The following is a 21,718-nucleotide window of genomic DNA, read 5'->3' as shown; positions in this document are numbered from 1 at the left end:
TTCAAGACTCATTATATAACCCCGGCACGGACCGCACAGAAAACGCCACTTCCCACACGTGACCACGTGATCGATATTGAGCCATAACCTAGCAACTACTGCATCTGCTGGCTTCAGAATTCTGCCTTGAGCAAATATGACACAGTGGTTTACCTATTATCTGATATTCTTTAATCATCATTATCATCATCCATTTTTGCGTTTCCTTTTGTGTCCTTCCTGTAGCTGGTTTCATCTCTGTTCAGTCATCAGAGAAACACGTTCTGTCGAATTTAACGTCGTCTGTTATTTTAAAATGTTATCTTAAGGAAATTGGATGGGAGGGTGAGGATTGGATTCATCTGGGTTAGGGTAGGGACCAGTGATGGGTTCTTGTGACCACAGTAACGAACCCATGATGCTGATACGGCTGTGAAAACCCCTGACCACACATGTTTTTTTCATGCATCGGTGAAATATGCAGACAGACATGCATAAAGCAATATCTGATTTCCCGAAACGACGCTAAGCGTCATTTAGCGTGTTGACATGTCGATCACTGGAGCCTCCATTTTGATTCCACATGGCAGCGTTCCTTTGGACGGTAGGGAATGTCTCTAGTGCCTAGTGCATTCCTTTCTGAGCATTCCATCGCGGAACGAATTTCGGCACGTACAGCCTACTGCTTGGAGCTACCGCTCTATAATGAAATTGCTTAGCATGACGCATGCGCCCTCATGACTCTGTAACGCCAGATCAGTGGCGGCTCGTATGTATTCGCAGCACGAAGTTTATATATTTATCAATTGTAAGAATGAAAATAGCAGTGCATCAACTCACAGAACAAAAAAATATAAAACATGTAATCCATCCATAAATCGATATGCGTTTTAATAATATACTGTGTCTGAAATATGTGTTAGAGTACGCAATCCTAAGATACTGACATAGACAGTTATTATATTCTGTTTTCAACATGTGACCGCAAAAAGACGTGGATAATTTAGCTAAAATACCAAGATCAGTTAAGTGAACTCAAACGCAACACAGAAAACCCATCATGCCCGTAATCTCGATGAACACATGGGACAGTCCGCTTGCCCGCTCGGACCGTGACGTAACCTCAGAAATGGTTTAGACAGACAATAGTCGTAATATGAGTAATTAGTAAGTAATTACAAACCCGAAAACGTCGCTGTAAGATTTGTGCAGGTGACCGATAAATGTAAACAGTTAAGGGAGATGAAGGGGACTATATTTTGGAATGTGACGTCATGTAGCCTGAGAGCAGATAACCGACGTTTCGGAGAAAAGTATATCATCGATGTTCAATATCGAAGAGTAAGCCAAGGAAGCAGTAAGCAGAGTATTGATCCCTGAAAAAGAAAACAGTATTTTCTTCCGAAATATCTGTAAACTACCAGACTGAACGTTTGATATAGAATCCAATACACATAAACTCAAATAACAAAGGGAAGAGACATGTGTTTTTCTGATAATGTCACGTGACAGCATTGTTCATAACGGAAGTGGCCGATGTTCCTGAACGAATTAACTCGTTCGTAACAGGTTAAAGATTAAGCTAAAATCGACATTTCGGAGAAACGTAATGCTACCTTCTTCAATGTAGAAATGCAATCGAAACAGTAGGCGTACTCTGATTCATCTAATATTTACTCTACTCACTGGTTGCTTTACTTGCTGTTTGATATTGATTATGTAGACAGTACGTTCCTCCGAAACGTCTGCGAACTACCGGAATACACATCACAAGTTTTCATAGTTAGCTCTGCGGGAACCTCGAATCCACTGCTTTAATAATTTTCCTGCAATGACAGGGGAACACGTAAAATATCTGTCGGATGACTGGTGTTGCGACCTAGAATCGAACCAGACACCATACTAATGCAGTCTGACTAGCCAGTTACTCATCCAAACGACCTGCTCGTTTCAGAGTTCATGCAATGTATGGGCTGCTTAATGTTCGGGTGATGATAATGCGGTGATAGGATAAACGGGGACACAGTTAGGTCTCACCGCCACAGCGCACTGAGCTGAGCCCCAGTGGTCACAGACCCTCTGTCTCAGTGGCTAGACTATACAGAGTGTGTGGTCGCGCCATAGCTCAAGCTGTTAGTCGCTGGGTTTCCCGATCCCGGGTCTGGTCAAGTGGGATTTGTGGTGGACAAAGTGGCGCTGGGGCAGGTTTCTCCGAGTATTTCGGTTTCCCCTACCAATCTTCATTCCACCAATTGCTCCACAATCACCCTCAGCTATCATCTGGGGCTGGTACAATAGGCCAGAAGTGGCCGCAGTACAAGGGACTTAGTCCCACCCCACTAGCAATAAAAAAATTATATTGTTCAAGTGACAAAGTTGGTACAGTTACATTTACGAAAGTTCCACCAGCAACTTCAGCTCAGTGACTCATCAAACTCCCCACCTTTCATGGAACCTAAAGGCTCATTGCCGTATTCAAAATAGCCTACCATTGGTCCCTATCCTGAGCCAGATGAATCCAGTCCACACTCTCTTTTCCTGTTTCTTTAGTATTATTTTTAATAATTGACCTAATCCTTCCAGCCGCACTATGGCCCTGGGGTCGACTCAGCCTCTAACAGAAATGAGTACCAGGAATTTTCCTGGGGAGTAAAGCGCGGCCGTTGCGTAAGGCTGGCAACCTTACCGCCATCTGTGAGCAGATTGTCTAGATAATGTGCGACCCTCAGCGTCTCACAACCCTATGGGCCTTCACGGCCTGTTACAAGGATAGCTTTACTTTTTTTTTATCCTCCTATGTATGCTTAGGTCGTCATGCTATTGTATTGAATGGCTTAGAATCAAACAATGTGGAATTATATTAATTGAATAGAAAATAAGAATTTATAAAATTAATATGATAAGCACTAAACCTGGGGCTATGTTGCTTTATTACTGGTTGCTGCGTGGGTAAGGAATTGTAGTAGTTGAAGTTACGTTTATTGTTTGGATTTTCTACTGCGATATAAGCTGGAGGAGTTCCTGAATGTTTTTCAGAGGTCATCTCTCCCACGTCTTGGCAACCAGAGCTCGCCTGTTGCTACGGAAAAATTGCCAGCCAGCGTTCCCAACTTCCTCAGCGGCGATCGCTTTCAGAAGACGTCTTGTTCTTGCAGTCACATAGGCTGTCCTTGAGGACAACTTGAATTTTATCTCTGCATAGTCCTTTAATCCTTTCTAGGCTGAAGTTAAACTAAATCACAATGTAAAGTGGTTCTGTGTGAGATTCGAGATACCATAGCAACGAATTGCCTAACGTCAACACGATGCATTAACAAGTTATGCGGTAGGTCACAAACGTGAGCGCAGTGTTTTGAGAGCATCGCGTCTATTCTGTGAGTATTGATAATATTTTGGTAAAGTTATATACAAAGGAAAATACTGCTGTTGATTATTTGTGCGTGCTATTCGTGGCAGATGACGTTAAACGTTGACCTCGATGTATCAGTCAATAATATTGTGACATGTAGACCCGTTGCTGGGAAACGACCGCGATATAAGCAAATATACAACAGCCATTACTAAGTAACGACTTCGCAAACAAATGTGTTTCCGCGGCAATAATTAAATTCAGCAATAAGGAAACGTGTTTTTTGTGTGGTCCATGAGGTCGAGAGTTGTAGTAGCTGAGATCGGGACAGTTCGGGAACTCAGAGTAAGGGGAACTTCCGCCATTGAAACCGCTACCAAGCAACGGACTTTATGTGTGTTGTAGTTACAGTGATTTTTGGAGTGTCTAACTGAACGAGACTGACGTAATTATTTGTAGTTACGTTCTGTAAATGTCCAATAAATCCGATTGCCAATCGAACCCCCGCCTAAAATCACTCAGTCACGTGACAGTATGTATGACTGGAAAGGAATAGAAGAGAAAGGTATTTACTGGAGCTTTTCATGATTTACCTGTCCAGGCAGAGGTTAGGATAGTATATTAAATTAGGCCACGACAGTTTCTTTCCAGATCCCTTCCAGTTTATTATCTTACCGCTTAATGCTACATAATCCCACCCATTACAGCGTCAGCTCTCCGCACCGTTGAATCATAATAACGCTGCGTCGTATCGTGTTAGCACGGTGCTCCCATTCAAATAGCCCTGTAGTTTGTGCACCCCTGATATATTGTAAGATTAGAGATCTCGCGAGTCACGAATCCCTTCATAACAAGAACAACCTTTCATTTCAGTGGCTAATCCCATAATCCCTTGCGGAGATAGCTGGTCTAGCATATCACCTGTACGCAGCAGTCGTAACCCAGCCCACCGACTGCACCCAAAACATGTCCCGCTCTCGACTACATCTTCAGAAGTCTCTCCCACTCTTCCTTGGCTCATTCGTCAGCTGACCGATTCGAGTCTTGGCCAGGATGTGTGGTATTTCAACCCTTTGAAACCTGAGGACATCAGGAACTGTCTGCACCCCTACTGCAATTGTTAGTACAGTTGTGGGGCATCAGTATTGGGCCCAACATGAATAGCTTACCCTGGACTTCTGCCAGTCTGAAGATGCGAGTGTTTGAAACCTGTGAGGTGAGGCACATTGATGCTGCCCTGTAGTTTTTATAAATTCAGTTCGTACCTCACAGGGAACACACTCCGTCTCCATAACAACGCCCAACCGGTTAATGCTGTTTAGGGAAATAATCGCTGTTTACTGTGAGAACCATACGGAACACATAAATACACTGTGGGCAGAATGCAGAGTTTTAGTATCTTGAAGTCCGTACCTCACAGGGAACACAATCCGTCTCCATAACAACGCCAACCGGTTAATGCTGTTTAGGGAAATAATCGCTGATTACTGTGAGAACCATACGGAACACATAGATGCACTGTGGGCAGAATGCAGAGTTTTAGTATCTTGAAGTCCGTACCTCACAGGGAACACAATCCGTCTCCATAACAACGCCAACCGGTTAATGCTGTTTAGGGAAATAATCGCTGATTACTGTGAGAACCATACGGAACACATAGATGCACTGTGGGCAGAATGCAGAGTTTTAGTATCTTGAAGTCCGTACCTCACAGGGAACACAATCCGTCTCCATAACAACGCCAACCGGTTAATGCTGTTTAGGGAAATAATCGCTGATTACTGTGAGAACCATACGGAACACATAGATGCACTGTGGGCAGAATGCAGAGTTTTAGTATCTTGAAGTCCGTACCTCACAGGGAACACACTCCGTCTCCATAACAACGCCCAACCGGTTAATGCTGTTTAGGGAAATAATCGCTGTTTGTTGTGAGAAACATACGGAACACACAAATACACTGTGGGCGGAGTACAGGGTTTCTCTGTGTTAAAGCGAGAGGTGTTATGTGGGGTTTCAAAAAGTTAAACCAAGGATGGTCTTGGCCATTAACTATTTAATGTAAATTGCAGTGACGTATGCTCTTCGTAAGTTTCCTTCAGCATGTATTCGTTTGTATTAATGTAATACACGCTTATGCTCTGTATACGTAAATTTCCTTCGTAGAAAACCATATACTATACAGATGTTATGATATCACAGCCTGAAGTCGGCTGTAAGTTCAATCAGAGAGTTTCAAGTGCCTTACACTGCAATAATTCTGCGATTGATTTCTACTAATCCTGTAGAAAATGCTCCCGGAGATTATCCTGATATGTACGCGACACAAGGTGCCCAAATCACTTGGTGCTGTTACACCATGTTCCCTCGAGCCATCAGCATCGCTACTATATCAGTCGCGTTTGCTCATCACGAACACCAAAGGAAAATCCTGTTCAAATAAAACCCGTTCAGGGACTTTCTGTGTGAATTGGTAAAAGCTTTTTAAAACAGTCACACTGCTGCACCAGGGATGGGTCTCCTTACAAAGAACTCATTGACCTGCTACTAGTACCACTTCGCCACAGCGACCTTGACATCTTAGTTTGATCAAAATCCATCAGCTCCGGGAACGGGTTTCAGTTGAACATTCCTTATACGTGGGGGGGTATGCCGTAGTTACATTAGACATGTCTTTCATAGTTGAATTTAACATTTTTTCCCCACAGATAACTGCAAAATTGAGCAAAGAACACTCGAAAATATGGCGGTAAACATGGCCAACTTCGTGATATACATAATTCATACGAGATTAGGTAAGAGTTCATAACTCCAAAATTGAGCTATGTATCCTTATTTACACCACCATGAGACATAAACGCGTAAATTTATTCGAGATGAAACTTATCGACTAACACAAGCAATTCTTTTGAGTTCATTTTATATACTTTGTTCAAGTGGCCTATTGTAACAAGATACTTTGCCTTCTAAAGCATCAGGGCAACACACAAGATATAATCTAAAGGATAAAGATACATTTCATCCTCCTGTCACTTTACAACGCTTAAAAACGATTTAACAATCATAAACCGAGTTTATTTTGATAAGCAGAGATATTGAAATCCCCACTAAATGAGATTTATCCTGTGGTAAACAGAGGAATGGCTGTAGGATTGGAGTTCGGATCTGAGAATGTAATCCCACTCTCACTGATATCAGGCTCGAACAGAAATATACAAATGTCTGGAAAGTCCCACTAACGTGTTAGTTTTATTGACAGGAATAATAAATTCAATTTCAAAGTCTAACCATTAGGTAACAAGATTGGAGCATTCTGAGATGTGATGCCTTGGTACCTCTCTACCACACTACACGGCGCCACATCCCAGAAGACGGCATTCTGCGTAGTCACCGCCGTGAAAACCTCAAATCTTACGAAATTTATATTTGTTAATGTTAATTTAGCTCGCACATGTGACCACTGTACTTCAAAAGGTGAATACCCGACATCACTGTGGAGATCCTGTCAAAGTGATTGGACAGTCTATAGACTGTTATGGCAAGAGATTGGTTTAAATCTTACGAAATCTTATTAAATATCAACATGAGAATAATTATCAGTGACTGATTGTGGATTTGATGCTAAATGGCTTAATCCCTCTGTCTCTTACAAACAGTTTGATACCAGAATTAGATAAGGTTGTACAGTCGTAACTCTCGAAAGTTACGCAATTTCCTCTCTGTTCTCATTAAAATTCCCCGCATAAGCGAATGGCTCTTTGTACTCGCTTCCTTCAGGGTTGGAAAACTGAATTAAAACGAATATCGGGAGTTCCTTTATTGCTGATAATGTTGTAAAGAATTTGATTTGGGACGAAATTAAGAGGAGATTGAATTCGGGTAATGCTTGTTACCATTCAGTCCAAAAACTTTTGTCTTCTCGTCTGCTGTCTAAAAACGTAAAAATTATAATATATAAAACTACAATTTTGCCTATTGTTTTGTATGTGTGTGAACTTGGTCTCTGACATTAAGGGAGGAACATAGACTGAGGGTGTTGAGGAGAATATTTGGACCGAAGAGAGATGAAGTGACGGGAGGTTGGAGAAAACTGCATAATGAGGAGCTTCATAACTTGTACTCTTCTCCAAGTATAATTAGAATGATCAAGTCAAGTGAAGGATGGGATTGGGAGGGCATGTAGCACGAAAAAGTTCAGCTCCATGAAGTTAGTCAGGAGTTGGGGCAGATTCCTACATCTCCTCTGGCCTTTACCCATGGTCATTCCAAGTCACGTCACAAGATGACTCTGTATATCTCTACACAAGGAGTCAGGATAGCTCTATCTCGGAAACCGTTTCGAATAGGACACATTTTTTGCTTAGAATGACCGGCACTATGACCTCCCGGAATACTGACCTTTCCTCCTGGGAGACTCTGTATATTTCTATATAGAGACAACTTCATAAGATGAGTGACATGAAAGAAAATGAGCCACAGGATAAACTGGAAGATAAGACCGGCCGGCTGAATGTCTTCAGATCGCCGAGATGCAGCCCTACAGGGGGCTCACACATTTCTTCCTCGCCCACACACATCCGTAACTAAGTCAACATCTCGTTAGAGATCCAGCTACTATTTCTCTCTAACAAAATTCTGCATTCCAAAAATGTTATCGGCGTCCAAGTATTACACAGCGTTTTCTTCAGCCGATAGATCTGATTGTCTGCCGCGTGGGTGCGAGATTTTGAGCCATCAAGGACAGAGTTTTATCAGCGATACATGAACATCAAGATGAATGAGTTGTAGGGTAGATCTTGTTCAGTTTTGTTTTATCTGAGTGCGGTACTGGGGTTTCAGTAGTCTTCTGTTATTACATAAACACCTTTCGCTCTTGCTGTCTCATTTTAAACTACTTTCTTTATTTTGAAAAAAAAATGAGAGTAGGCTTATGCTTTCATCATGCTCTCTGCATGTCTGTATCCCCACTATCGACTCCTGAATGCCAACGAATCTTTATGAAACTTGGTACTGAGCCCATCTCAACGGCGTAATTCATAAATCCCTCCCATCAGTCTCTGTGTCTGTATGTGTATCACCCTATCGTTGCTAGGCAACGGCTCGGTAAATTATATCCCCTCCCTTCAATTCTAGGTAATAACTCAGTGAAGACCTTCCCGCGGCAACGAAGAATTTTTGAGGCGTCATTTTCTACGCGATCCATGTCATATGAATAGAAAGTAGGCTATTACTCTTTGCCAGAACTCCTTGTTCAAGTTTCACACCCATAACGCAAGTATAGAATGCCTATAAATTCAATCCCTTTTGGAGTGCCTTGGTTTCAAGTTATGAAACACAGTGCTGGAACCATGGGCCTATGTTTTATGCAATACATATCGCTTTCAAAATGAAAAGAGAAGGAAAATCTGGTACATTCCCAGCCAAAGACTTGATATTCATTATCGAGCATGGACCTGAGCGGTGCCCATTAGCCTGGGTCTTGAAGTAAATAATTTGATGAGTCACGTTAGATAATAAGTTTTGCCGGTCGGTCGGGTAAATTGCTGCTGGCCCTCGCCAGGACAGTCAATCTTGGTTTCGGGCCCAGTGGGACCCATGGCCCATACTTTTCTGTCTCATGACTCAAAATATTGTGAACCTTTATGTATAAAAATATAAATTTCTCTTTCCTGCCGCGTACCCAACAGGTAACACCCAAATGTTGCGACTGGTCCTCCGTGCTGTTGCCAGCATGCGTCTGGTGGCTTAATATGACTGAGAATTCTTGTTTAAATCCTATCTGCTCTGCTCTGATGAGATTGTCACAAGAAAGGAACCATTTTGCGGGCGAGGAATGGATGCTTCTACCTGTAGACAAATTTTTAATAAAGATTTTATTGTATAAGTCGTCTTGGTAGTTTATTCATACAAGTTAGGCATGGCACACAACATAAATTTCCACGTGGGTACATGAAGGCTGGAGACACACTGTAACGGCGTCGTGTCAACAGCAATTGCTACCAACATCCCCGAGGTCCCAGCATCCTGAGTAGGTCTCTTGGCAGGGATAATTATATTGGATCATATGAACAACTTGGAAAATATTCATTCCGAATTTCTGTGTGGCCAGTCTGTAGAGGTGAGTGCTGAATCCACTTGGTGTGTTCAGTGCCTGAAGCAAAACAAGAAATGTCAATCCTTGAACATGAGTTTCATGAAGCGTTGTCTGTTTCGCCGTTCCTTTGGTGGGTCATTTAAGGTCTTTTTCACTGTGTAGACTATACAGGATGTCCTAGGAAGAAATATCAATATTATGGAATTACATCTCGGAATATTTTCTCGTGGGACACTCTGTATAGCTTTAGGCTGACGGATGAATAATGAATGGAGCTTTGGAAAGGATTTGGAAGGAAGCTGCCGTGTTCTAATCGACCTACTATTCCGGTACTTAACTAGAGTAACTGAGTAAAACTGAGAAAACTATCAGGATAGATGATGGTGCTACCGAGATTCGAAAGGAGCACCCCCGTAACACAGTCCACACGTTACTTGCGTGGTGTGTTAGGCCATTGTATGAAGCGAAATATCATTGATAGAAAAATGTTCCTGTTAAATGTGTTTTCACTTGCATTATTTTTTATTGCTAGTGGGGTGGGACTAAGTCCCTTGCACTGCGGCCACTTCTGGCCTATTGTACCAGCCCCAGATGATAGGTGAGGGTGATTGTGGAGCAATTGGTGGAATGAAGATTGGCAGGGGAAACCGAAGTACTCGGAGAAAACTTGTCCCAGCGCCACTTTGTCTACCACAAATCCCACTTGACCAGACCCGGGATCGAACCCGGGCCGCCGCGCTGGGAAGCCAGCGACTAACCGCTTGAGCTATAGCGCGGCCCCTAGTTGCACCTTCTCTGAGTTTTGTTGTCTCTGCGAGCACGCATCCAAGCGGAAGAGACAGACGTTACTGCCGTCAAGTCTGGCAGATCCATGACGTATAGTGTCGCTTCACGGAAACGCTGTGGAAAATTGTGTTGTAATCATCAACGTAGTCTTCAGGCTTTTAACTACAAGCCATACAATTCAGTTAGGATATAACAAAATTTGAGGTGTGCGATTCCTTTCGCTCTATGTTCTGTTAGAAAAATGTAAGGTTACACTGGAGTTGCACGCATAACCGCATGTAGGTCTTCATACAAAGTATCCTTTATTTTTCTTCGAGTTTAACCAAAATTGAAATATATATACAATTGTTGATGAAACTTCCCATTATAAACTTTCATGAAAAACTGTTCAACGGATTTTGAGTTGTTACAATTGGACAGACATGCTTGGGGGTCATCTTTACAACTCTTCACCGCATACTCGCCAAAAAAGAAACAAAAATACGAAGGAAGAGACACAGTAAACAGCGCGAGAGTCAGTCAGTGTGTGAGTGTGTGTGCCGTGCGCGATACAAGAGACACATTAAAGAGCGCGTGAGTCAGTCAGTGTGTGAGTGTGTGTGTGCCGTGCGCGATACAAGAGAGACAGTAAAGAGCGCGTGAGTCAGTCAGTGTGTGAGTGTGTGTGCCATGCGAGACACAAGAGACTCAGTGAAGAAATAAAGAAACGGTTACCTCCAAGTTGGAAAATATTCTGTCAGGTACCCCTAGACCCTCTGGCGTCAGAAGATGGTCTGCGTAAGGGTATGGTTTGATCTTGGATTCAGCGCTGTGCTGAATGACGCCCACAGCCAGCTGATATCTGAGGAACGGCGCCTTCACTGCATGACAGATTCATGTCATTCGTAGTATTAAATCGTTAAACACAGGAAGATTACTTAGAAATGCCTCACAGGAAAGCCTGTGGAACTCATGGGGAATTTTCTGCTATATGGTTTATCAACAGTGGATACTGAACTTTGGATACTGTGGTCATTACAGCGGTTGACGGCTTATCAACCGTGGATACTCAAATTCGAATTGTTACGCTGATACATTGCTACAAATATTATGTTTCTGGACATTGCCCATCGTCCTGTTTTCTCTAAAAAAACTGGCCTTTTTTTATTTACAAACAGAACGTTTCGGAGACTGAGTTCTGTCTCCGTCTTTACGTAAAATCTAACGTTTCGGAGACTGAATTCTGTCTCCGTCTTCACATAAAACCTACCGTTTCGGAGACTGGATTCTGTCTCCGTCTTTAAAACCAACTCAGTAAAACCGAACGTTTCGGAGACTGGCTTCTGTCTCTGTCTTCCGGTGAAACCAACTTACAATAAATAAAAGTGTTTTAGAAAAGGACAGGACGATGGATAATGTCCAGAAACGTAATGTTTGTGTCGAATAATGTAGGTTGTAAATCTGTTTACAGTTTATCAGCCGTTTAATCCTGACTGCTAAGAGACCAGCGAGCATGACATTTCCGTGACAGGTTTTAGCAGAATCTCTCCCTCTCACGGTATGCAGTCTTGTACGTGAATTCTGAGAGGCTCTCTCGTATTGGGAGGAACTAGATTCTGACTTACGCTCGTCCGCCAAATTGTTGTAGAAACTGCCATACTCGCTCTTGGCCAAGCAGGGCCCAGCTGCAAGCAACAAACACACCACCAGGTACTTCATCTTCCTGTGGAGAGGAGAAATTTCTGTCTTCAGGTTTTATAATTTTTATTCTATCATCAGGGTAGAAGGTAGAAGCGTACTCTTCATCTCTGAAGATGGAGGCAGTAACTTCCTCCGAAACGTTGGTAATGATCTACCAGACTACAAGGGGTCATATACCAGAAAACACTAATCTTAATAGTTACTGCCGTAAGAACTCATATCTCACAATTAGTAAATTGGGTAATCAGTTGGTTCGTTAATCTTTTGTTAGGTTTTCGCTGGTGAGTTTAATATATGAGTTTGGCTTTCGGGAATGCACCGTGTAGAATGTTGAAGGTTTTTGTAGAATGTTGAAGGTTTTCGAGCGTTTCGCTAAATATTACGNTGAGTTTGGCTTTCGGGAATGCACCGTGTAGAATGTTGAAGGTTTTCGAGCGTTTCGCTAAATATTACGACTGTTATTTGCAAGGTTAATGCCTTTGTTCGTTGGAAAGTTTCAACATGGCGATGACACGAACTCACTTCCTGTTTACAAAGGTAACTAGAAATATTCGTAGGTTGGGCCTGAATTGAATTGGTAGGTAATTCACTTCTTGAATTTAGTCCATTGACAGTTTTACTCCTGCTACAAGAGATAAGAAGTGTAACTTTCCACCTTAGCCTCAATTTATAACTCAAGGTATCGATTTACAGGACGAGAAAGATGGCGCTTTCATTACGCAGATTTTATTGTCACATCGATTTCGATATCTCGAAGGACAAGCCACATAACGGCTACTGATGTGAGGTTAAATACATAATAAAAGTGGAAACTCGAGCTTTTAGTGGTGAATCTGCGCAGATGGATGCTGCGCACGTCTTACTAACAAAATACAAACGATGGACATTAAAAAAAACAGCCACATTACAAAATGGTTGTAATGTATCACACATAAAATGTATCATTAAAAACGTTTAAATTCTGCTCTATATTACAGTCGTTTACACAGATTTACGACCATCCACATGTAGAGATTTTCATAATACCGTATTTTTTTATTTTAACTTATAAATAAGTTAGCGGGAGCTAAAAATTGTTGCCTTAAAATGCTGAGATATGGCAGAAAATGTTCCTTTTACTGATAATGCCACATGAGCAGTAACACACATATTGCAAAAACCTGTCTCGCTAAGTGACACGGAAAGTTTTAGAAGGCGTCGTTTGTTTGTGTCTGTTAGGTTTTAAGAGGCGTTATGATTTACAAACGCACAGCTCATGAAAACCAGATGCTCAAAATGTTAATGAAGCTATTCTGGACGTTTTCTGAAACGAAAACTCAGTCCGAATTCTCAATAGAGCACAGTTCTCTACCGCTCATTCCCCATGTCATTTCTTCCGCAGAATTTATTTACGCGTTTATTTGTCGTCTGGGTTCTCAGCGGTTGAGGATATTTTCTTCCTGTGGAGTATAAGTAAGACCGTATTCCGGTCGCGCCATAGCTCAAGCGGTTAGTCGCTGGCTTCCCACCGCGACGGCCCGGATTCGATCCCGGGTCTGGTTAAGTGGGATTTGTGGTGGACAAAGTGGCGCTGGGGCAGGTTTTCTCTGAGCACTTCGGTTTCTCCTGCCAATCTTCATTCCACCAATTGCTCCACAATCACCCTCACCTATCATCTGGGGCTGGTACAATAGGCCAGAAGTGGCCGCAGTACAAGGGGCTTAGTCCCACCCCACTAGCAATAGAAAAAAAGGACCGTATTCCAGTAGCTTCAGTTACAAATTTCCCTTCCTCTCTCTTCTAGATGGCCATTTGTCTCGCGTTATTTTATTTCTATTTTCATATCCATCTTACGTTGAATATATTAGTGCATACAAGCGTGGCGCAAACACATACATGTCTACTGTTATATTAGCCCTTTGAAACATAGTGGTAATTATATGTACCACCTGCTTCGATACTCAAAGCTCTGCATTATGCCCATACAGTGTATAAGTGCTAGTTTCGTATTAGTGTGATTATCATATTAAGCATCGAGTATTATCCTAACAGCATTAAGAGATTGTTAAAAAAACGCAATTTCCTCTGAAGTAGGAAATTAACTTTAAAATATTATTTATATAATTCCGGGCTCCATACGTTGTAACTGATGTCCTCACAACCGATGTGCTTGTCCTGGTTACCAGTTAATGTACAAGTAAAATGAGGTTTGTCCCTGTGCCTAACTAATTAAGCACTGCGCCGTGAAGACGCATGGGGGAGTGGATTTGTAGATCTGCGTATTCTTGACCTCGGCTTTGGTTGGAGGTGAATGGTCAGCTTCACGCTCCGACGGCTTTGCCCTTGGGGAAATAGTCCCCGGTATCCTATGGATAGGAAGTTAAATGGGCCTCAGAGCTGGTCTGGACGACGTGGAGAAGAGGAAATTTTGGACCCTACCAGGACTCGAACTCCGACCTCTCAGCCGTCGAGCTCGTACAAGATAAGAGGTAATCCTTAATTAAGTGCACTCACAAAATGTTCACTGCCTGAACGTTTTCAAACAAAACCTCAAACGTTCACACCGCCTCCTCCGTAGTTTGATATAACACGTAATGTTTTCTGAAACAGAGCATGCGCACTGATGGGAATTCCCCTCTGTTATATTTCGTTAAGTAGACGGGACAATGGTGTACATTCCTCTGAAATGAATATTCGTTTTGGAAAGTTACTTAAGACCTCAAAGTTTCGTCACTCAGGAAAATAAATGTGTAGATGTAGGCTCTAAATATTTTCCGCAATAAAATTTCGTATCCATTTTACACTTACGACCGACCTCATTTTCATGAAATTTGTCATTCTAATAATATTTGATGAAGTGTACACTTTATTAAAATCCTGACTATGTAATTTTCGCGAATATGAGACGCCAGAGAGTATTATATTCCAGTAGAATACACACCTATTGGAATTTCAGCGATCTATATTCCCTTGTCTTACCTTGGTTTAAAATATGGAAACACGTTCCAAAAGTCCAGGATACAACTTTACTAGACCAGTCCAGACATTAAAGTGATCTGAGTTATCACAAAAAATCTCTCTCACAATTTCATTTCTGTCCGTGTATAAAAATGGGAAGTTAACTATCACAGACCTACGTGACGTAGGTCATAATAATCCTCTCTTCCAGATAATCGCGATTCAAATACGTAAGTGTGAAAAATTGATTGATCGGTACAGTATTTGTGCAATCATGGAGGTACAAATATCATCCTTCACATATAACCTCAATAAATCTACACCTTATTGCGTGTGATCTGTGAGTGATCAAGGATTAGGAGATTTGTGTTTAAATCCTTTAATCCCACTGCCTTCAGTAAATAAACAGTTAACAAACTCTGACAATAAATAGATAAGACCTCGTAAGAAAATCATCGAGACAGGGCAGGAAATTGCTCGTACAAGAAATATTGCCTAATAGCCCAATGTCCATAAGGTATACAAACGCAATTATTCATAAAGGATTCTGACCTCTATTAATATATGCATCAAAGTATAATGCTACAAATTATTACCAGAATCCTTTTTAAGTATATTGACTTTTTTAAAGAAGGAATACAAGAGAGAGAAACCATTACGCTTGCGTGTTGAAAGAGAAAGTTTAATGTAACCGACATTTAATGTTTTGTGTTTCAAATTAGTGTCAACCATGAAGTCATTCTGAATATTGTAGGTCTGTCGTTGGTTCGGGGTCAGGTACTAATCAACAAACATTAAATAATATCATGGTGTAAAATTTAATATCGTTTATAGGATTTCCGTTGGGTTTTAGCATTTAATAATAAGAGTGTGTAACTTCTTTAACATATGATTCAAAGTTGTGTACCGTAGAGCGCCACACAGAAGTAGTAAAAACAGATCTGATTTCAAAGCAGTCCAAATTCAGTCAAGATTGTATTATTGTTATTATTATTGCTGAAACATCTGACGCGTTTGTTTTTGTGTATTTTACCATTTATGTTCGAGAATAAACGACATCCGTAGCACTATCAAGTATACTTTAATTCATTAATTTAATTTATAAAAAGAATGCATGCAAGGTTTTGGTGGGAAAGCCAGAAGGAAGGAGACCACTATAGGATGTAGACGTAGGAGGCAGGATAATATTAAAATTGGTGTTAGAGAAATTGACTGGGATGTTATGGACTGAAATCATCTGGCTTAAGATAGAGACCAGTGAAGGGCTCTTGTGAACACGGTAATGAACCTCGGGTTCCATAAAATATTGTGGAGTTCTTGAGTGGCTGAGCGACTGGCGGCTTCTCGGGAAGGGCTCAGCTCTATGGGGTTGGTTAATTTATGTATACATACAGGTCTATAATTCAGGTTCGTTTAATTATTTTCGCAAATCTCGCATGTTCGAAAACCATAGTTGAATGTTAATGTGCACTGCTTGGTATTTGCTTCATGCTGGCTTTCGCTTGCCTTATTCTTCAGACCTGAAGATGGAAGTGACTTGTTCCTGGAACGTCAGTTGACCTTCAATAGACTACACTGTGTTATGATCCAGAAGGCAGAACCCTTCTTTCTAAAACATACAACTTCATAAATCTACGCATACCTTCCGTTTTTGTTTAATTAACAGGAAAACCGTAAGATTTACAGAAAATGTGTTTCGGATGTGAAAAATGTTTTTTTTTGTGCAACATTTGTTCAGAACATTATTCGGTCTGATTCATCACGTGAGTACTGAGCATACTTTGTCCATCAACACCAATTTCTGAGAAAGTGGATTTGATGTAAGGTAGTCATGTGCAGTTTAAATGTGACTTAGAACAAAACACACACTAAAATCTCAGAGTTGCAACTGAGGTAAAGCTATGGAAGTGTGTGCAGATAGTGCAACGCAGTATGGAGACTCAGAAAGGTTAATTGGTTCATTTTCGCCTAAAGAAAAATGGAAACAAAACTCAGACGATGAAATATTTAGCAAATTATCCTCGAGGTGTGCGTAAAGAAACGTGTAGGTTTTCGTGCAAAGGAGGTATTGCTTTTGTCCGATTTTACCCCAAATTGGATTGGCCCACAAATATTACTGAAAATCTCTAATATCAAGTTCCAATTAATCTGTTCAGCATGGGAATGCGTGCGCTCATAAAAATTGCTGAAAAATTAGGATCTATATCATTTCCCAACAATTGAGTATCCATGGATCTTCCATATGTCTACCAAAATTCAACTGAAAAATACCTTATAAGACGGCTGGATTATCCGGCGGGCTCATAGGAATTCATGTAAGTTGTAGACATTTCTTAACGTAACAGAAGTAAATTGTAAGCTTCCTTCGAAACGCTGAAAATTACACAGCGGCTCTCTCGCCATCTTGTGATTGTGCGGGTGTACTAACTAATCAGGTTTGTTATCCGTGCCGAATACGTACATTTGTATACTCTGTGTAATTGTGAAGATTGTGAACAAAGCAGAGCAAGCAGACGAAAGAAGAATTGCGTGTAACATACTGAAGTGTTTTGATACAATAATGACAGAAACTCAGGAAGCAATGTTATCAGAAAATATAACATTCAAGAAGAAGAAAACAAAACAGCTTAGAAAACGAACCGACTCTTCCGAGGAAAGTAATCATAGTGAAGAAGAAGATAATGACGTCAGGTAAACAATAGTAAACATAACCTCGTTAGGATATATTTTAATTCTTCCATTGCTAATAGATACGTGATAACTAAAAATAATTTATTTCAGACTAAAATTGGAGGAAATGAAAACCCTACAGAAACTCAGGAAGAGGCAGAATGGAGTTAGCATTGTCACTTTGGCACTTGGAAAGAAGGTCGTAACAGAGGATGAAGCACTGGTGGTAAGGGATTATCACATTGAAAACTAATGAAATTTTAAATGAGGTTTGTATCATAGAAACAAAACTGAAAGCGTATCCTTGTGTGGACTTACTGCTGGAGGCAAAGTCTAAGGTTAGGTTATGGATCTTGTTATAAACAATGGTTGACATCATTAAGATGGTGGTAAATTTTAAAGTTTCTTGCGTCACCCATTAATGCGTAAGAACTGGAGAATTCTGTGATGCATTTATCTCACTTTTATCAATTTTTCTTAACCTTCTTTTTTGTACACCACAGAAATGTGTTTAATTTTTTTTTTTTGTAGACTGATCCGTTTAAGCTAAAAACTGGAGGGATGGTGCATATGAAGACACTTAAGAGTGGCAAAGTGAAACGAATAGATGATGCATATGATACGGGAATTGGGACGCAGTTTTCTGCCGAAACCAATAAGAGGGATGAAGATGAAGAAATGTGAGTTTTGTTTTCTGTTACTGTCACATAGTACCTCTCCAAAGTTCAGCGAGTGACTGATTTCATATTTTTAACCATTAACGTTTATCTTGAATTTGGGTAGGGATGTTTGTTACTTACATACTCACTTATTCATAGGTGATCCACATATCTTTAAAAGGTATACTTTAGTTTTACGTATGCATGTGCTGTAGGATGAAGTACATAGAAGAACAGCTGTCAAAACGGAAGGGCAAAGTAAAGGCAGAAGGCCAAGTGTCTGCAAGTGAAGATTCCAAGTACTGTTCTCCAGAAGAGGCGGCTCTGCAAGCAGTACCTGACTATTTGCGTGCTTCTTCCACGCACCGCTCAGAGGAGATGCTGTCCAATCAGATGCTAAGTGGGATTCCAGAAGTAGATCTGGGCATAGAGTGAGTTATATCAATATGCCATGAAATTATGTTTAGATGTTGTGTAAATACCATGAATGTCGAGATGATGCTTGAAGGTTTACCATCTAGCTGACGCAGTGCCGTAGAGTGTTACTTGAATGGATTCTAATAACATCAACATGAAATTTCCCATCATTAAATAACATGGTACCTAGGTTGGTTGGTTTCCAATGGCTGCATTTGGGATCATTTAACCCATTTTGCTTCCTGCTTCCCAATAGTGAGCGAGTTCTTGCTTTGTTGCATCTCCTTGTTAAGATTAGGGCATTGAAGGTGTTCTTTTCCCATAGACGATCCTGGCAAGTTGCACGGTGTAGATTCTTCTGTGTTATATATTCCTGTCTTACAAAGATGTGCTGCAAGGCAGTCATGTCCTGTATTCAATCAGAAATTTGCAACAGCTTCTTTTCTGGGTTTCTTGCTGTTAATTTCCCAAAGTTTTCATATTTCTGACCATTTCTTGTTGTATGGTTCCTTTCTTTCTTTACATGGTACCTTATCACAACAAAAACACCACACAGGCTGGTCTAGAAGTAAAACTCTTAGGCTTGTATGTGGGAAATGCTTGGTACACATCTCAGCTGGGACATATACTATCATGATTGATGTGGTTCATGGCTTTCTTCAGTTGTTCAGACCACTTTCTTCCAGATTGTTTCCTATTCATCATCCATTAATCAACACTGTCTAGTCTAGCTGGTGAAAGCGCTGTAAAATGACCTGTAAAGAAAGAACACACTGGTCTTCTCACCAAATTTTCCAACCAAAATTTTTGTTAGCTGCATCATTAAACTAGCTTGTATATTTTTCTTTCAGTGCCAAGATACGTAACATAGAAGCTACTGAAGAGGCGAAATTGAAACTATTGTGGGAGCGTCACAGTAAGAAAGATGGCCCCTCACAGTTTGTGCCCACCAACATGGCTGTCAACTTTGTACAGCATAACAGATGTGAGTTCATGTGTGTGTATTTATGCAGCCTATACTCCACAAACCTAGATTCTGCTATACTAATACCCTTAATTTTCCTGCCTTGAACAGTTGTATTTAGAGCATTGATCAAGCGGGAAAGGTATAGTCTTTTGGACACATCTGTTGGCAGACATGCAGGTTTTAACACTTTCAGGTATCTGATATTTATGTTTTGTATTTTGGCGATTTGTTCACATCACAGGAAAACGTTAATTACATGTATGGCCGGTGTAGTTCAGTCAGTATAGCGGCTGGCTATGGGCTGGATGACCGAGGGGCCGGAGTTCGAGTCCTGGTAGGGTGAAGAATTTTCTCCAAATCATCCAGACTAGCTCTGAGGTCCACCAAACTTCCTATCCAATGGGTACCAGGGGCTTGTCCCGGCGGTAAAGCGACAGGAGCGTGAAACTGATCACTCGCCTCCAGCTAGCACCGAGGTCAAGAAAACGTGGATCTATACATCCACTCTCCCATACGCCTTCATGGCATAGTGCTTAATTAGTTAAGCAATGGGACAACTTTATCTTTACCTTTCACTAGTATCCTACAATATTAAACTTTTGAGATCTTAGCCAGGGAACTGATTACCATGACTTAGGTTCCAGTGAGTTGGCTCAGTTCATTATGGCGAGTGCTCGGATAGTACACTGAAACAGGCAATGATCACTTTCAGATCTTTCTTTACTGGCCAGTCATTAACTTCACATCTTGTTCAGTGCTGTATATCACCTGCAGCTGAAACAGAATTGTTAAACAGAGTAAGTAAATCATCCAGTGTCTTCAGTTTGCACCCTCTCATTTCTGTTTCATTTTTTAGTTAACATTGAAGACCCAGAACCACCCAGAAAACGAGAAAGACAAATGGAAGAAAAGACAAAAATGGTTGTTGTTGGATCAACACCAGAAGATAAAGTGAAGAGATCAACAGGGAATGGGGAGAAAGCTACAGATGATTATCACTATGAAAGGTTTAAGAAACAATTCCGACGGTACTGACTGTTTCAGAAGCCTTGTGTGACATGTTCAGTACATAATCCATGCCATTTGTTTTTGTCCTTGTATAAATTAATGTCTATGTTAATAAAGGAAGAAACTGTAAGAAATCAACTGTATTTAATCATAGGCAAGAGTAAATGTATCCCTCTGTCTGAGCACTGTGCTATGAAGGTGTCTAGGTGGCATGGAGGTAAAACTCTTTGTATTTCAAACTCTACCAGATGGAAATGTTAACTTTATCCTAACGGAAAGGAACCACCAGTGACTCTCCAATTTACCCTCAACTAAAAAGAATAAAGAATTTTAAGCCTTTTACAAAACATTTCATTCTCTACAGGAGTTTTTTTAGTAACAATGATAGATGGTAGTTCGTTAATTTGAGTTAGTTTTGATATGATGCGGAAGTATATATAATTATAAAAGACAAGTCCGTCCAGTGTGACTATTTCAGTTATCTCACTTGATGATTCACTAGCCTTACATGTTTCGATCCATTTGGATCATCTTCAGAGGCACCAAACACGTTTTTGAAACCACTATCACAACAATTGTCAATCAAATACACATGTAATGTCCAAGTACACAATGTTCCATCTATCAGTCACAGCAGCCTTTCTGGTTATAGAAATATTTAAAGTTGTTTTAAAAACTTTGTTAAAAATTAAAATTCATAAACCTTACGGTTTGTGTCAATAACCCCTATAACGGACTATATTAAGAATCTCTCTACTCGGTTACATAAGCGGCACAACATCNTGGACGGACTTGTCTTTTATAATTGTAACAGTTGGTGTGACGACCAAAATGAAACAAATAAAAAAAAGTATATATAGTTAGTGCCTTGTAACTTTAGCCGCACGGAAAGGTAAACGCTATTGTGGAGCACGCAAAGCACAATTCAGCGTGGAGTGATGCAGTGTATTGTTGGTCCTGGTTTAATATTTTCGTTAGAACCTTCATACTTCCTCTTGGTCCCACAATTTCCAGGGTAGAGTTATGGCATTCTGCAGGCACAGATGTTTACGATAACTTGTCATAGATGGCAGAAGAGTAGGATGAGACCGGAAGCGATCGTATGCCCGTTCACATGTACTTCCGTGTGATTAGGCCGTCAGCACGGTCAGCACGGTCAGCACGGTTTGAAA

The 21,718-nt window shown here is 40.8% G+C and overlaps 2 protein-coding genes across 2 annotated transcripts; one reads left to right on the top strand and one right to left on the bottom strand.

The window, feature by feature from the left end:
- Positions 1–9,213: 9,213 nt before the first annotated feature.
- LOC111871404 lies at positions 9,214–15,072 on the bottom strand. The gene is made up of 4 exons (XM_023864491.2): positions 14,847–15,072; positions 11,813–11,910; positions 10,923–11,068; positions 9,214–9,479 (listed from the first exon to the last, which is right to left on the bottom strand). The coding sequence occupies exons 2-4, from the start codon at positions 11,904–11,906 to the stop codon at positions 9,312–9,314; spliced, it is 408 nt and encodes a 135-aa protein (XP_023720259.1). The 5' UTR covers positions 11,907–11,910; positions 14,847–15,072; the 3' UTR covers positions 9,214–9,311.
- A 2,220-nt stretch (positions 15,073–17,292) lies between these two features.
- LOC111871413 (telomere length and silencing protein 1 homolog) lies at positions 17,293–20,680 on the top strand. Its single transcript, XM_023864504.2, has 6 exons — positions 17,293–17,516; positions 17,607–17,721; positions 18,027–18,175; positions 18,370–18,585; positions 19,423–19,556; positions 20,395–20,680. Exons 1-6 carry the CDS (start codon positions 17,386–17,388, stop codon positions 20,571–20,573), a joined length of 924 nt encoding a protein of 307 aa, XP_023720272.1. The 5' UTR covers positions 17,293–17,385; the 3' UTR covers positions 20,574–20,680.
- The last annotated feature ends 1,038 nt before the right edge of the window (positions 20,681–21,718 follow it).

The sequence above is a fragment of the Cryptotermes secundus genome, unplaced genomic scaffold, assembly GCF_002891405.2.
Source record: "Cryptotermes secundus unplaced genomic scaffold, Csec_1.0 scaffold261, whole genome shotgun sequence".
In the NCBI taxonomy this organism is placed as follows: Eukaryota; Metazoa; Arthropoda; class Insecta; order Blattodea; family Kalotermitidae; genus Cryptotermes; species Cryptotermes secundus.
The sequence above is the reverse complement of the archived record's forward strand: the minus strand, read 5'-3'. Positions and strand labels throughout refer to the sequence as shown.